The sequence below is a fragment of the Epinephelus fuscoguttatus genome, linkage group LG18, assembly GCF_011397635.1.
Source record: "Epinephelus fuscoguttatus linkage group LG18, E.fuscoguttatus.final_Chr_v1".
NCBI classification, from domain to species: Eukaryota; Metazoa; Chordata; class Actinopteri; order Perciformes; family Serranidae; genus Epinephelus; species Epinephelus fuscoguttatus.
The window spans coordinates 24,307,512-24,326,013 of record NC_064769.1 but is presented as its reverse complement, the minus strand read 5'-3'; the positions used below and the strand labels follow the sequence as shown (position 1 = coordinate 24,326,013).

The window sequence follows — 18,502 nt, the reverse complement described above, 5'->3', positions numbered from 1 at the left end:
AACTCACAGGATCAGCAAACACACTCACTTTGCAGCATGGTCTCAAACAAAATGGATTCAGATAGGCCACTCCCACACTTAAATAACCTTCCTCTTCCTGGATTTCCTCCTTACATACACATGGCTTTCTCAGCCCAAACAGCACTGCCATCTTCAACCAAACCCAGGCTCCATACATGCGAGCTCCAGGCAGAAGCAATGCTGATACTAGCTTTCCTGTCACATTCACCATACTCTATTTCACACACTACATAGCATAACTACAATATAAGCTAAAGTTAAAGGAGCTAACTGGACTTACAGGATCAGCAAGCACACTCACCTTGCCGCATGGCCTCAAACAAAATGGATTCCAATAGGCCACTCCCACACTTAAATACTTCCTCTTCCTGGATTTCTCCTGACAGGAAGTGGATCTCTCCACCTGATCTCAAGGAGTTATGTGCCCTGCTTAGTAGTTCCCCTGCTGGCCCCCAGCTGACATTATTTCTTCTGTAATAGATAAACTGGCTGCATTTAATTGCTTCATCTGACATTTCCCTCACTGTCTTCCTCAAACTCTGTCCCCGCACTCCGAGTTCCCCCAGGAGTGAGACAGTTGATCTTGCTATGAATCCCCTACACCCCACTTCCACTGGACAAATCCTAGTCTTCCATCCTCGCTGCTCAGCTTCTGCTCCTAAGTCTGCATATCTAAGCTTTTTTCTTTCATATGCTTCTTCCACTGAGTCTTCCCAAGGAACTGTCAGCTCGATGAAATAAACTATCTGTTTAAACTTTTCAGAAGAATCGGCTTTGCAAATGTTTTCTGAGAAAGGAAAAGCAGTCAGCACATTTTCAGACCTCAAGGATAGAGACACAGTGCATTTTGGTGAGAGACAATCAATGTAAATAGAAACTTTGTTTACAAGAAAACTCTGCAAGGCATCTTTAAATGTGTTTTAAAAGGATTGTTAGTCTTGGTTTTAAAATTCCCTGGCCAAGTGTTAAAGTGGAACACAGGTAATTGGAGCTTGTGATATTTTGAGACAGTATATTTCCTGGAAATTCAATGCACAAAAATGTCGGCTGATCCAGTAAAGTAAATACCCGAGATCAAAGCACTTTATCACATTCATTCAAAAAATCCTGTGAATTCAAAATCCAATCAAAAAGGACCCTAGGCCTCTCTCACAAAAGTGTCTTGGAAGCATTGATCCCAAATGGTAGCAATGTCACATTTCCTGAGTAATTGTTGCTTTTAAATTGCAGATAAACTGGGGAGCCGTACAGGGCATGCTCATACATGGCTCACAAGTTTATGTTTGTATTAATGAAATCTGTCTAAATTAATGGAGGAGGAAATGATCTCATGTTGCACACTTGTCAAAACTGGATTTTCATCACTGCCATATACAACCACAGATATCAAAGATGGGATAGCTTCCTTGGTTCCTACAATAAAATCTCTGGCAGTTGATAGATTTTTTTTTGTGTCATGGTATATATCATGATATCACCCCGCCAAGGGACCCGAGGTCGCCAGAACATGGAGAAAGTAAGAGCACACATTGATCAGTACATTTGTTAAAGAGAGCACCATGAGACACAGAGCTAAATCTGCCGCGCTTCCATGCTGAGGAAAATTGACTGTTGTTGCAGTCGGTGGTACATCAACAGACAAGTTTGATTTAGGAGGCTGCCTAATTGTACCACAGTGAAGTGCATCAGCGCAGCCCTGTCTCCCACCAAGTATACAGCGAATGATAAATGCCAGCTTATTGACAGTGATGAAAAGTGTTGCTCGGATTGATTAAATGTTGCACAGCTGCGAGTATTCAAATGATACAGCTAAAGGAGGAAGGGAAACGAGGACATGCAGGGCACTGGGTGGACTCTGCACCACTAATGACATTTTACACAAACTTAAGAGTTAGTGCAGGAATATTCTACTTCTGGGGCTATGCGGAAGACTTAGTACTTTAAGTATTTCTCTGTGGCATTAAATATTAGTGACTAACTAAGCAACACAGATTTTCAGTTTAAGACAGTATGGGGTTGGTTTGATCTGATTCAAAATGCAGTGTAAGAAGTAACCAGAATTGTTCCAACACCAGCGTACAGTGGTGTGCTCACACAGGACCTGATTGATGTTTAGAAGCAGACTAAAAATAAAGATTTTTTCTTTAAGGTCTTACACGACAATGATTTCAACCGAAAACAGTGGGTTCCAGCATGCAATTTTTTGGAAACAGCACCGTCTCTGTTGTCATGTAAACTTGCAATATGTTCCTCTAAAAATGGAGACTTTTTTGCACATGCACATTACGGTTCCAGTCACTAGGCATGTGCGAGAAAGTTGACCATCACAACAACAATGGCGGACTCCCGAGCTCAATTTGTGTTGCTTATCCTTTGAATTTATCAATGCTTCTCCAACAAAGTGTAGATTTACTGTAGCAACTCCATCTCGTTGTCTGTCCAGGCAAACGTTTGTGCGGTTGCCATTTTGTTTGTTCATACATCACCGCTCTGTAGAAGGAAGCCAATGTGCACAGATGCGTATTGTTTCATTACAAAGTCACACTGCCAACTACTGGCCCGTCTAAACGTGCAACTTTTTTGAAAATGAAAATGAGGAACTATTCCGTTTTCAGCGGATTGTTTTCATGTAGACATGGCCCAAAGCTACAGTTGATAACTTCAATAAAAACACCTTTTTTCATATTTGCTGAAACTGTGACTTAGCCACACTGTAGTACATGAGCCACGTCATCTGTGAGAAACATTATATTCCTCTGCCTCCTCCTGGTGTTTCTAGTAGCATTTGCAAGAATCTACTGTTAAAACAACCAGTCATAGCCGAGGAGTCTCTAATGCAGCTGTCAATTGTGTCAATCACTGCTCGTGGACTTCGGTCAAACTGTCAAGCTAGGCAATGTTGAAAACAGTCAAGCTGAATTGCCAGCCGCAGGTCACAAATGTTCTCATTTTGCAGCTAAACAGTACACTAAAATATGTTTCTGAGAACATGTTAGGCAGGAAATAGGCAAGGATTAGAGAATAGTAGAATAGTAAGAGAATCTTAATGCGTATTTGTGCATCAGTGCTGTCTAGTTCAACCCCAGTTGGCCAGCAACCTCTTTCAAACCTGATATTTGTTTCAATTTAGTTTTTGATGCTGGGTGAACAAAATTCAATGTCAGAACAACATCTGATGTTTAAGTCAATCGATGCAGAATACTGACAACAGATGATGTAACTATTTTGTTGGTTTTAAGTTGTGTTGTTAAGTAACCAAAATCCAACGTTGTTGAAATATCTCATGCCAGCGACATCTTGATGGAGAATAGAATATAGATCACAAAAAATAGATTGGCACGCACAGCAAATGTAAGAATACTGCACTTTGATTCTTGCACAAACAGTATTGTTGGATTTACTCTTCAGACGAGACGGCATGTGGCGTTCTCTGAGCAGTTCGACTTAATTTTACAGGGACATTTGTCATTGTTTTAATTTGGTTTTGCTTGACTGCACAAATCAAAACTGAATGTTAATGTCTTAGGACTGTGCAGATCATTTTAGCAGTGAGTTGGCTAAGTGGTGAGGACCCCCTGTGCCTGAGTAGGGACGTGGGGTCAAGCCCCCATGTCAGCAAGAATTTGCCTTGCTGATGTCACTTAATACCAGTGTCAGTGTGGCTGGACTGCAGCTGAGCTCCACTGCAGAAAGAAAACACAGAAAAAGAGGTCAACATTTAGTTTGTTTATGCTCTGTCTTTATTTCAGTGCATTTAAGGACAGACTGCACACATTACGGACGGTGATTTGATAGTAATGGGCGGTATATCTGACCATTTTGTAAACAGAGAGGATGCGAATTCATTAAACTAAAGTTTATTGTGGTGTTCATTGTAATCCATCTCTTTTTAATTCCACACATTTCTCCAATCAGTGTGTTAGTTTTACAAATCTTTCAATCTTTCTTTAGAAATGGATGCCAAATAACTTTTTGTTATGTACACCCATGATGTTTTTTAGTATCTTTCATTTAATGAAGTCTCCAGTTTAAGGATCAATGCATTTTGATCTCTTTGATTATTTCCTAAACACACTGATTTTATGCAAATCCCATCAGTGAACTGAGCTCTCCTTAACTTGGAGAACACAGTTGTAAGGCACTTGTATTGTGGCTCATTATGTAACAAGTTGTTCCATTATTAAATCAGTGACTAGACACACACAGATTTGAAGTGCAAAGTGAAAGACAGTGTAGCACATTCAGGGCCCGAGGCAAGCTTTCCCCAGTAGCCCCACCCCCCCACTCCACTCTACCATAGACTCAGGACGCGTTCACACTGGCACTTGTGCTCCGCTTTAAATGAACCCTGGTCTGCTTCCACGGATAGTTTGGTTCGTTTGGAGTGGTGCGAACGCTCATTCGAACTCTGGTGCAGACCAAACGAGCGAACTCTGGTCTGCGTGAAAACTGGAAGTCTTGGTTCATTTGCAAGTGAACCCTGGTGCGGTTTGCTTACAGTGGGAAATACAGACGGACTATCCAGCGAATCAAAGAGAGGAAGTGAACCAAAGACAGGAAGTGATGTAGAGCGCAGTGCATTTTGGGTAGAAAAAAACAAAGCCAACAGCACGAACCGGGAGATGCAGAGGTAAAAAAGGAAAAAGTTGGAAAATGTATCGTGGGCAGATGTGGAGTAGTGAGGAGGTGCAGGCGCTTAATGATATATGGTCAGAGATCTTTATAGCGCTGGTTAGTTGGATGGATTTCCGTTTTCAGTCCTGGCCAATCGATGAGCTGGGTTTTCTTCTTCCTCATGCTTTTTTTTCGTCCTGATCAGTGGTCGTTTCAGGCAATACCTCCCCCAAATGAGCAGCTGTTGTAACTGCGTGACGTTGTGTAGGTGGTTTGGTCCGCTTTAAAAAGTGCAGTGTGAAAGTGAACTGAACCAAATTAAGTTGTTAACTTTTTCGCCATTCCCCGCCTAATCGAACCGAGTCCCCCAACTACCCTGGTGTGCATGCGCCCTCAGACTCACTGTGATGATCACTCTTTGATAAACACACATCAACAGATCATTTTGCACCACAGAGCACCACAAAATCCTGTGGTGCTCTGTGGTGCATCTAGGAAGAATGAGTGTCGCTGGTCAGATACTCATTCCCAGACAGACAGGTGACAGACTCATTCCCCCAAGATGCACCACAGAGTGCCACAGGAAGTCATTCCTGCCTGTGGCCATCTAACCTGTACAACTCCTCCCTCAGTGTCAGCCACAGTCAGTAGACTGGCATCTGGACTTCATTCACCTTCATAATTATCTATCGGGTGCAATAATTCAACTGCTACAATATTTTTCAGTGTTGGACTTTATCATGCATGTAACTGTACATATTTCTTACTTTATTTTTGTTACACTATTGATGTATGTATTGTACTTATAAAAATGCCCGGACCCGACCCATCGCTGCACAGGAGCTAGAATCTTTTCTTTTATTACTTTATTGATTTTACACGTTTATTCTTACTTCTTATAATTCTCTATTCTCGTCAGAGCGACTGTAACGAATCACAATGTCCCCTCGGGGATCAGTAAAGTATTTCTGATTCTGATTTCCTCTTATGTCCGATAAATAAATAAATAAATCTGGGTGGTTGTGGCGCACGATGACACCTTAGTTGGAAAGCTACTGTTAATGTGCATTACTCTTTATTAACCATAAAGTTTCTTGTCTCAGCTGACGTCATGCCTGATTTGTTGCATTTGACCAAAGCCAGTGACACAACAACCGAGGAGCTACACTTAATATATGCGTTGCTCAAAATGTCAAATTTAAAGCGAATGTTTTCTCACTTGTAGTTTTCTTAAGATGACCTTAAAGTCTTAATTATTTTTTGTTGATGGGAAACTTTTATTTGTCTGCTCTCCATTATCTTTCTCTCACACACTCTCAGCTTTCTGAATAAATTATCATAAAGAGAGAAAACTTAAAAAGAACATATCTTTTTTTTTTTTTTTTTTTTTTTCCCTGGTTGCTTGAAGCGGTGGTTGAACTTTACACTGTGCCATTCGAGATGTTCTTTTAGTTCTGCTTTACAACTCTGGCACAAGAAAGTAAAAGAGTCCAGACTCTTATTTTATGCAGAATACAACACGGCAATCAAAACATTGCTGCAATCATTGAATGGAGCAAGTTACCACTGCAGCATCAAAGCCTTTGAAAAAAAGGCTTCTCGATTGGGATGCAGTGCAGTGATACACGTCATTTTTCTGCATTCAGAGTGTGTATGTATATATTTGTGTGTGTCTGTGTCTTAATGAGCGATTAAAGAAGTGTCAGTCGTCCATGTCTGACCTCTGATTGTTAATCAGAAAATTGAAGAGGATGAATTTGTTGCACAGGCCAGATTATGTGTTTTTCTCCCACTCTGCACAATTTAATTCTTTTTTTTTTAAGGGGTGAAGACCCCTGGAGGAAAGCGACATTATTTTTTTGGTTTATTAAATTTGAAACATACGTCCTTCCAGTTGTAATTGTATCTTTGAGCTGTCACTGTCTATTGTGAGAGTGAATTGTTGCTCTTTCACTGTAGAGCTCAAGTTTATTCTTCTCCTTATCTGGGAATCTTTGATTTTTTTGTGTCTCTGTTTGAACTCAGATGACTTGTGTGCAGTCTTTTAAAAGCACACCCAATCTCACCTAAACACGGTGACATCCGTGTATATAATTTAGCAGTGTTCAGCATGTTACTGAACTCGTTGGCAGCTTTTACAGCCCCCCCCCCATGAGCTACGATGTCAGGGTTTAAATTAGTTGCTGGCTCCACAAAAAAGTTTGATGTAGTGAGTTTATGAGTGTGAAAACAGGGAGTTGCGGTTGTGTAGACAGGGCAGATGTAATCCATCACTTGCGCACCTTGCTTACACAGAAGAAGAGCATAAACCTCCTCCTGTCTGTGTGGATACGTGCGCATTCACACAATGCACACAGATAAGCATACACATGCGCTTTGTGAAATTTGTTTTGATTTCAAGAAAGTTTCTGCCTTATTATAACTTGGGTCTTCTTTTCATAGTCATCACCATAATTTTTATCTCTTACATACATACATACACACCCAAGAAATCATTTAGATGTGGGATTGTGCCAACCCTGCTTCATCAAGGTCTGACAGTGCAAGAAACATGAGCAGGCAGACAGGTTGTAATCAAGGCCACAGTTCAGATAAACCACTTTATTTGGAGGTTAACCAGAAAGTAAGAGTGACAGGCCCAACCACAGTAAGTAAGGTGGGTCTAAGTTTAACCAGGAAGTCATGGCATGTCCCAAATCTGTCCTACGTACTAATTACGTACTGCTAGATTCTAGGAATTGGCTGAGCGGTGAAATGGGAACACGTAGAGATCAGAGTAGACTAATCTTTGCATATTTTTAGGTAAATTTAGGTAACATTAACAAGCAGTTCAGGCTGGTTTTAAATAAATGGTTAGTTAATTTTAAACATTACTTACCTGTATACTTAGCTCCTCTGATGTGAGAAAATTGTTTAACTTACCCTTTAGAAGAGAGCGCTGTTGCTGTAAGAGGGAGAGTCATCATGGAGACATGGTATGCAGGCTGAAGAAAAATATGCTTGTACTGAACTGAGGAATTTTTGTTAAATAAAAGTTGCAACAAAAGGTGGACATGGTTTTTTTGGCAGTTCATTTTGAAGGTGCAACATGAACATACCTCTGAAATGAAACGATTTCACCTCCAACAATGAACTGCTCTTTGGAGCTTCTACCCCTTGCTTTTAAACAGACAAACATGAGTTGCTGCATAAACAATTAAAAACTATTTAAAAAAAAAAATCGAATCATTAATTATCACCCTAACACAAAAATATTAACAATATAATGTGTTTAGGGCACTTACCCCCTCTGCACCCTGCTCAAAATGGTACAGTCTTGACTTCCCTCTACTATAAAGGCCATTGGAGGCTCCCACTTCCTGTTTGGCAGTTTGGACCAATGACCAGCAGGTAATATGGGTGGCAGCTCATGCAGCAACCATTTTATCAATTTAAGTTACATAAAGCCCATAACTTTATTGGGGTGGGGGAGCCATTCTGTGCGGAGTTTGCATGTTCTTCCCATGTCAGCGTGGGTTTTCTCCAGGTACTCCAGCTTCCTCCCACAGTCCAAAGACATGCAGGTTAATAGGTGACTCTAAATTGTCCATAGGTGTGAATGTGAGTGTGAATGGTTGTCTGTGTCTATGTGTCAGCCCTGTGATAGTCTGGCGACCTGTCCAGGGTGTACCCTGCCTTTCTTCCCCATGACCCCCAGCAGGGTTGGCGGTTATGGAAAATGACTGAGTGAATGAATGACTAAAGGTTCACCCACAAATGACGTAAGATTGTCTTTTTTTTGTTCATAAGAACCAACTTAATTCATAGGATGCAGTCTTGATAGGGTCATTTGACTACTCTTGTATATTTTCATGTAATTTTTACCCTGTGACATTTTAGAGGCCCTGTTGAATTTAAGTTTCTGAATAGTGTATTGATGCTCACTCTCCATGTAAACGTACCCCTACAGGTTCATTTTCATATGTACTTGCAGATTGAAAATGCATATTTCTGAAATTTGGATATGTATATATTTTTTAAAGAATGCAATTCAACAATAAGGACTTGCACATTTATTCTTAGGAACATACCTTTTTCGGCTATGTTTATGATTGTCACTAGGCAGTTTTTAATCTTTACATCTTCATTCCTTTATCTCTATGTATGATATTTTTGACTGTTGTCAATAGTCAGTGTTGTTGATGTTATGTATTGACGCCTTCCCACTAAACATGGGTAATGTGACTGATTGCAAACTGACAGCCACTGATGGCTTCTCTTTGTTACAAAACTGTTAGCCTGATGTTTGCCTTTACCATTTTTCTTCCACATAAGTTTGGCCACCCTGGGATTTTATTCAAAACAAATACAACTGTCTGACCACCCATCTGACCTCTTTTTAGTGATGTTGCTGGAAGACAAAAACAACTGAAATCTACGTCGTCAAACGTTTCAAAAACCATGTCATTTAAGTTTTCTTTTGATTCATAGAGTCAATTTAACTTCCCTGCTTTCTTTTAAATTATTTGACCTCTCCACTCACCCCTGGCAACCAGTTTGAAACTCTTTCTGGAAATCATTGCCCGATGGTACTAAGGGTCAATTAAATTCCCCTGGAAACTTTTCCCAAGCCCTCTGCGGCAATGGCGAAGCCAAGGATGAAGAGACAAATATCAGCCAACAGAGAGCTTCACTGGTGCTAAATCATTCAGTTAATGGGATTTTCCCAGCATTGTCAATACAGAGGGGATGCCTCGCTATCTATCGCTCTGTGTCACCACCTTATTGGCTGCCAGATGATGAGGAGGGAAGAGGAGGCTTTAGTTGGGTGGAGACAGATGAGGGGAAGAGAGAAAAAAGACAAAGAAAGATATCAGGGGAGAAAAGGCAAGAGAAAAAAGAGTCGCAGCTCGGCTGTATCCGTCAGTCAGATCTTACACGTACCATCACTGTCAGCTGGGCTGCTTTGATTGGCAGCAACTTTATTGGACTCTAATAGAAATGGAGTTGCAGTTCTAACCTTTATATACATGGCTTCTTTTGTGAACCTACTCAGCCATTCTTTGAGCACATGTCATACACACGTAGAACATTTATATCACAGTTATCATGACACTAATATCAGTATGACATTTGTATGAAATTCAAATCCGTCTGTATTGCTGATAAAAGCGTTGCACTCCATCCTCAGGACTCTGTGCCTTGTGGCTAGCGACTCAAATGTCCCTTACCATGTGTAGTTGTTAGCATAACAACAAAGGAGAGGGAAAAGCGTGAGGTATAAAAAGAAACCGCTAGAGATGGGGCCTCCCTCATGGTCTAAACTGCATAATATATAATCTCAACGTCTTGCATGTCCTCCCTCTGGCTCCATTTCCTGTCATTACTGTCACCATCAGATAATGCCTTCAGTACTGTAGTTACCTCAGAAGATGCAGAATGACATGCTTGCAAATAATCATTTTCAACATACACAGTTCTTTGCTGAAGCTTTCACAGAGCCTGAATGTAGACGGACACACAGTATCCACAGACAGTAAACACGAACAGGTGTCAGACCCTCTCAGCTGCTTTGGGATACCTAAAGTCCTTGAAATGCTTTGGATGACTCTTGACACTCTGTGTCTACTGTTTCCCTTCCAGGACTGGCTGAGTAAGTTTGGCTACCTCCCGCCTCCTGACCCAGTGACTGGTCAGCTACAGACCAAGGAGGCCCTGACCAAGGCCATCAAAGCCATGCAGAAGTTTGGAGGGCTGAAGGAGACGGGAGTCTTAGGTATGTGGCTGTGTTTGTTTGGGGGAATCATGTGGGACGGTTGGTAAAATATATAAAAGAATGAATGATATAATGCAATACATACAATTCAATACAAACCATGAACTATATCCTCCTCTCGCCCTGTGTCCTCTGCTCTGTAGACCAAGCCACACTGGGCCTAATGACAACACCCAGATGTTCTCTGCCAGATGTGTCTGATGCCGAGTCAACAGTGGGCCGCAGGAAACGAAGCCCAACTCCTCAGAATAAATGGAATAAGAGGCATCTGTCCTGGAGGTAGGAGCAACAAAATATACACTCTAATAGACATAATGTTGATACCATGATGATGCTGTAGTTTACAGATGAAAACAAAGAGCTGAATATGTGCAGTAGGTCACACTGAACTATGAAATGATGTGGTGAAAATGTACATGAACAAACATGTCCATTGAAAACAAACCATGGTCATATTGTTTAAACACTCCAGAGTTGGTTATATAAAGGAGAATCATCCAGTCGAGTTTGTTTAGTGTAATTTGTGTTTCAGCATAATTTATTTGTTCCATATCAGATCTGTTTATCTGAGCCTAATGCAGTTCTACACAGACTCAGTCCAGTACATCACATCAGTGCAGTGCAGTCAGCAAAAAAAAAAACAAAAAACAAAAAAAAAAACAGAAATCCCCCCCATCTGTGCATCCTTTGATAGATTAGATTAGAGGACTCTTCCTCAAGCCGGAAATCTTTTGCTCTCCGGATCAATTCTGGCTCAAAGGAAGGGCATTTTGTAAAAGTGGCAAGCTGATTAGAGAGACCTTTAATAAACAACAAACAAGTCTTTCCTCTCAGAGGATGCACAAAGACTCAGATGCCTCATTAAATGTATAAAACAGAACGTTGCTTTAAGTGATTAAAAATAGCTACTTGCCACAAAATCCCCTCATTAATGCATCAAGGTACAGAAAGTTCATGAAAAGGTTTTTTCTATAGATTAATTGGATCCATTCGAAGTCCATGCTATGCTACTCCAATTCAAGGAATATTCAACTGAAAATGTCTACCATAAAACTTTAATTAAAAGCCGAGCCCAATAAAATGGTGAATCCCTTGTGCTAGCTGGGTGTGGCTACATGATTTGACAAATGAACCAACATACTCTCATACAGTGATTTGTATGATATCTTAACAATTAGCACCTTACGAACTATTTTATGTACCTACCGTAAAGTTAGGTGGGTTAGGTTTAGGCAAGTAAAGTCAGGTTTAGCAAAACAAACATGATTCGGAAGTACTTTAAAATTACTCAAAGTTTACTTGCTTTGACATTGTTCCATACACTGGTCTCCTGGGGGAAAGTCCTGCATTGTCCAGCCTGCTTCCTTACACGGATTGTTGTTCTTTATACCACTTTCTTCTTTACTCCCGTCAGCACATTGTTCTCATGTTTGCAGCCTTCCCAATTACATGGGTTATACAAAAATTACTGGCTCATGATTACATTACATATGGTTGCCATTGATGCTACAAAGCAGTGAATTTTTGTAGAAGTTCTTTGGATCAGGGTGTCTACAGGTCCTTAAAAAGTCTTAAAACGTCTTAAATTTAATGTTACACCAATAAGGTCTTAAAAGTCATTAAATAGTCTTAAATTTGAATTTGTGAGGTCTTAATTGCTGCAAACATTTTTATCTAATTTAATTTGTCCATTTTTAAATTTATTTTTGTGAAAGTGAGTGAAGCCTTTCTATGGAAATGTCCACTTTTCTAATGTTACAAGTCTTTAAAAAACTACAGTACTGTAATTTTACTTAATACCTGCACTTCCCTGTTGGCAAAATGTAGATTGACTTTACTCACTCTAATAGCCATATTCCTACATAACACTTACCTCTGCACAAGACCACAGATATAATACTTGCCTGCAATGATTAACTGAGTAAAGCATGATTTGTCCAAAAATCTGTCCTAAATTTGGTTAAAAGGTGTCCTGAAAGGGTCTAAAAGCATTAAATTTAACTGTCTGATACCTGTAGACACCCCATCGATATGTTAAACCTCTTAAAGCCCACCAGATCGTCGGCTACATAGATCAATGTTAAACTGTTGTCAGTATGGACATGCTAAGCATCATTAGCACGGTTAGATTCTCCTTAATCCAGCTGTCCAGTTCATTTTAAGGAAACCATGGGCATCAAAGTATAATTTATTCAGATTTGCCATCATGGTAATCAAGAGGAATGAAAAAAGTAGTGACTGAAGGTGACATTAAGTCTGAACACGTGTCCATTCATGGATTATCTATATTCATTTAGGTCCACCGATCAAAAGAACCAAAACATATTTTTCATAAAAATGAGTCTAGTGTGTGAATATTGTCATGTTAAGCCTGCCAAGCGTAGACTGTGCTGTAGCTGGGTATCCCTCAATTCAATTCAGTTTAATTCAGTTCAATTCAGTTCAATTCAATTCAATTCAATTCAATTCAATTCAATTCAATTCAATTCAATTAAGTTCAATTAAGTTCAGTTCAATAAGCTTTATTGGCATGGCATTTCATATCTGTTGCCAAAGCACAGTTACAATTACAAAGACAGTGAAAATTCAGAAGCAATTAACAATTTATTATTATGAAACATAATAGACATAAATTTTAAAGGAAAAAAAAAAACAACTAATGTCATCTCTTAATTGGTATGTTATTCGATTACCTTATTTGTATACAAGACAATTTGATAGTATTCTCATCTTTGCAGAGCAAAAGTTTTGTGTGAAAGGAATGAAATGATTGTTTAAAAATGTTAAAAATATAAAACTAACACACATAAAGAATTATGACGAGGTGTTGATCACTGGACTTGATTGTAGGAAAAAAGTGTCGCATATTGGCTCCATATGCATTTCTTTTATTTTGAGCCTTTGAGCCGTCTTCAAGGTCAACAAACAATAATATAACAACAATTTTTGTCTCATAAAGATGCCCATCCCAAGTTGTGTTAAGCGATCAAAGCAAATAAAAGCCCAGGCTATTGACTGAAGTTTAAAGTTATATTAAGTTCTATATGTATATAGTTTTACCCATGGCCACTGCAAAAGCAAAGCATGAAAACGTAGTAAAAATCATTGAAACTTCTCAAAGCACTGGTACAACATAAACCAATTGTCCTTTGTACAGCCTGTCTTTGTTCAGAGCCTCTCAGCCTCTGTACAATTCAGCTCAACACACTTCTACCTTCTCACATCTCACATCACCGTCTGCACATTCTCAAAAACTCCTTCAGAAGCAGTGCATTCAGTTATCTATTGAAAAAGAGTGGATTGTTTGAGATACTCTAAACATGACGATCAGCAGCAGAGAAGTGGATAATGCTGCAGGAGTGCTTTGAGAGGTTTCTATGGATTAGAAAACTTGGTTTTGAAAGGCTTTTTGCCATGACTCTGGCTCTCTGTTGGAATCAATTTCAACTGCTGTGAACCCAAGCTGAGAGAAGTTGCCATCCTCCACAAGAAGCATGATGCAAACTTTGTAAAGCCACCTTTCAAGCCTACAGGTGGTGAAAGAAGAAAGTCATATGTATGACTCCCAAAGACCAAAGGCTTTGTTACAGAGAGAGGGATGTTTTTTAGTTTTCCCCCATGATAGAATAATATGGATCCATGATCACCTGAGAAACCATAGCATATCGTGTAGACAGCAGAGGGGGAGGCAGCGAAACATGGTTGGTCTGTGCTGATTCACACAAGCTATCAGGGCTGATTCAACAATGAGCTGCCATAAGCTGGTGTGTGTGTGCAGAATATGAATACACGCATAATTTTTGAAATCAGGGGAGCCAACGCACACATTGACACAATATATATGCACATACACACAGGCATGTATGCATTGCCTCCCTCCTGGTGGGCTTTAACTTTCTTACTCGTCTTTGTACCGCTGCCAATCATACACTGTGCTCCCGTCAGCTCTCTCCACTCTGATATAAGACAGGTTTGTCTTCAGTCCAGTAAAGCACCTTTTGTATTCACAGCACTCAGATTTGTAGAAACGCTCTGCTGGAACAGTTGTGGACTGTGTGCTGGCTTCAGATCCAGAGAGATTTCCATATGGTGCAGATTTTCAGCAAAGCGCCACAACAAAGCATCGAAATTCTGCATAGATTGGCCGCCTCTGTAATTCTCTGGGCGTGCTTTCTGCTTCTGTCTTTTTCAGCGGATGCTGTAGCACTTGCACAGCGGTTCCCTCACTGCTTGGTTTGGGAAAATTATTTTTATCATCTAATATTTCATGGTCTCTCTGCTTCATTAGATTATATGGGTGAACAGGGCTGACAGAATGGAGATAATGCGCAAAACAGCTAATGAGTCAGATGCAATCTGACAGCCATATTAAATGCTAGTGTTCTGATCCACCACATCAGTCAGATTAAAGAGAAGTACAACTATTTATATCGCTGTAACATACATATTGCATCAATATTTTAATTTTAATTATTATATTGTACAGCCAGGAAGGCAGGGTATAAATAAAATGGTTTATTGATGTTTCAGTAGTCCAATATATGAAGTTACTCTCTCTTTTACATCAAAAGGTTAGGCACACAAAAATAACTCAATTCTATTATTAATCAAGTTCACAAAAGATGTTCTATATCTGTGATTGGTTTTGACAGTGCTTTTTTAGCAGCACCAACCCTCCAAGATCCCAAATTAGTCCTATTAGATTTTATGTTTTTGGAGTTTTAATACAGTTTGTGACAGCTGTCATGCTAACATAATCAGGTTATGTTACTCACATTGAGATTGCAATCATTGCAAGAGTAACTTGGTTATCAGAGTTCACTTACTTGTCAGTCTTGCTCTTGTCAAACAGCACTGTATGGTCTTTGAGTCTGTGCACATGCCACAGTGAACTGGATGAAATGTGGGTTGTTACTCAAAAAAGTGGAATGGCTGACAGCAAAGAAGATTTTTTTTTTCTCTTTAACCTTAACCAAAAAAATCGCTAAAATAGTTGTGTTGCAGTGAGTAACAAATGTGCAATTTTGAGGTCCTCTGTTGAGATTATGACAGCTACGCCATATGTGTGGGTATTCTCCTAAATGGAGGATGACAGATCCATCATGCAGCACTTGGCGCCGGAGCCAGTGCAGTAACAGTCCAGGTAGTATCTTTCCATCTGAGGATGCTGTCTCCATGGTCTCGTACATGGTTCGGACATTACGTGTTCCAAGATGGATCTTGGATTCTGGCCTTAGTAGACCCTCTTTCGCACTCCTGATTTCCTTTGGACTCTCATCAGGAGTGGTCTTCCTGCCACCAGTTTGGTGGCCCGGGTCTACCAAGTGCCTGATGTCAATAGTACAACAATTTTGAGGTACTTATACTTTATGCAAGCATTTCAATTTTGTGCTACTTTATACTTCTACTTCACTCCACCTCAGAAAGAAATATTGTACTTTTTACGCTACTACATTAGTCTGACCTCTGGAGTTACTTTAGAGATTAAGATTTTACAAACAAAACACAAGATGAATTTATAGTATGATGTAGTAATGTAGTATAATGTATGTAGTTTAACTTTAAAGTTATAACTGCACAGATTGTAGATTCTAACATAGTATATTTGTGACACTTACATTACATCTGAAGTTCTCTGTCATTGTTACTTTTATAATTTTGTCCTTTTGTTGTTTGGAATAATTATTTTGTTTACTTACACAATCAATATTCCTATTATTACTATTCAGCTGGTCATCAGTTACTTGAATGTACTGACATCTGTCACTGCGACTTCTGACAGCTGTCAATCAGCTGTCAGTCAGCTGTCATCTGTTTGCGGCATAGTTGATGGTGACGTATTGTCCGGTGTGCAGAGGATTGTGGGTCAGACAAACTAGAAAAGCATGCTGGCTTGCATACTGCAAAATCAGACCAGATGTAGTAGAACATCCTGGTATTTTTGGCATACTGCATTTCACCTACTATGCATTGGGACATACTAAATCTTTTTCTGGTATGCTATAAAGTATGGTAGTGTGGGTATTGGAACACACAGAGAGTGTTTCTACACTGTGGTATCGCTACTCTTACTCAAGTGAAAGATAGGTGTACCTTATCCACCACTGTGGTGTGATAAACAAGGAGCACAAAAGCAAACTGTAGACTGTGTATCCAGGTCTTAACTAAGATGTTTGAGCATTTGAATGTCTGAATAGAACTTTTATAACAGTAGTCAAAGTAAGTATTCAGAAGACGATTAGTACCTGCAGCATTTAAAATGTGACTCGTCATTGGAGTCCCTCATCTAGCAAAGGTCTACACCATTATGTAGGCGTTGCTTCTTTAGAATATCATTTTAACTTACAGTAAGAAGCAAAAACTTGCCCACTCACTCCTGATTTAACTCACCTCAGCACGATTGACAATGTCGGTCTGACTGGCGCTTCACACTCCTCTGCTTGCTCACACACATCAATCACATCATTGTGCTCAGAAAATGTGCAGAGTAGGTGGTGAGAGTCAGTTATTTCATAGAAGGAGAGGGAAAGATAAGGGGCTAAGCCTAGCAGCCATTCATTTTAGGGACTCGGATTCGAGTAATGTGTTTTTCCGCAATAGAAATATAAGTAAATTATTTTTGTGATGATGTCTGGGAGTCTTTGTGCCAGGGCTGAGCCCTTAATCCCCAATTTAACTCCTGCTTACCTCTTTTTCTCTTTCTCTTACACACACACACACCCATACGGCACACTGCACTCAGCGAAGTATGTTACAGCCCAGTTGTGTAACAGCCCACTGTTAGCTCATTATCTCATATTGTTAGCCCATTATCACAGCAGACAGCCTGGCAGTCATTAGCAGCCCGACTGATAACTCAAACGGATAGGTGTAGCGAGCTGGAGTGGAGGAGGAGAAAAGATGGGAAGGAGGATGAGGATAACGAAGAGAAAACAAAGAAAACAAGAAGCAAACATGAAGAGGAAGATTGCATCTTTTCTTTCAGCATCTATGATACAGTGGGTGGGTTTTACTGACTAAATGCAGGATTGAACAGTCACCAGCTCTCATCCATCTCTTTAGACCTGTCAACTTTCTAATGGAGTCAATGAAGTGAGTACAAGAATGAGCGATGTACGAACACGAACACACTTAATTACCATGAAAATCCGTCAAAGCTGTAAGTCCACACTGGCATCATGCTCCTTACATTTTGTGGAGTGTGTTGTTATTGTAATAACATACCCTAAAGCTCAAAGCCCATTGTTTTTTGTGAGACCTCCATGGTGTCACCAAGCACTCCCAACCTAGTGAGGGTTATTTTAAAACCTGCAGAGCCATATTCAAAGTTGAAGGCGGTCGGTAATGAGAATATGAAGTGTAGCCATGGTCATAACTCAGCAGCAGGGGTCCATCAAAGTGGTAATTATAGCCATAGCTCACAGTTGTTAGTGAGCGTTGAGAAATACCACAGCTGCATCCATAGGCACTGGTGTGTTATAGTCCAAGCGGTAGCTCTGGGACCATAGAAGTAATAACATAAAGCTGCTAACGGTAATGGCAAGGCATACCAGATAGACAATCAGGTTTTATTCTCTTGATCCTTTGGCACTTATGAGATACTTTGATTTGTCTTATTGAGTATTCATCAGGTAATTCATGTCGACCAATTCCTTCACCATTTCCAGTCTTCTCTTTTTACCATCTTTTCCTTTTAAAATACTATAAAATTAATAATTTCTGCGTCTATTTTGTTTCCTTTGATTTTCACATAATGTTCTGACCTGCTCAGGGAGATCCTGAAAATATTTACAGAAAAACCTTAATGGCAGGGCTGAGCTTTTTACGAGGAGAGGTGACAATAGATAATCTGCGACATTCATCATATCCAGCTACGGGGACACCGGGGCTATGTGCCTAATGAGGAACAAGATTATAATCTATTTCTGTGTTACTGGACTGATTGCAAGAGTCTACAGCCGTGCAAGCAGCTCAGTGAGGCTGTACTTAAGCACAGCGGTGCTTTGAGCTCAATGCAAATGGTAGTGTGCTAACATGCTGACAATGACATTGATAATATGGTAATGCTTACTATGTTCAATATCTTAGTTTTGCATGTTAGCATGCCTACAT

The 18,502-nt window shown here is 39.9% G+C and overlaps 1 protein-coding gene across 1 annotated transcript in view; it reads left to right on the top strand.

Annotated features, from left to right (window-relative positions):
* The window catches only part of LOC125906158 (matrix metalloproteinase-17-like), a 122,399-nt gene that overhangs the window by 36,540 nt on the left and 67,357 nt on the right, over window positions 1-18,502 (top strand). Inside the window, exons 2-3 of the mRNA XM_049604607.1 lie at window positions 10,258-10,390; window positions 10,534-10,669. Coding sequence (XP_049460564.1) covers window positions 10,258-10,390; window positions 10,534-10,669 — 269 coding nt within the window. The remainder of the gene's footprint in view (window positions 1-10,257; window positions 10,391-10,533; window positions 10,670-18,502) is intronic.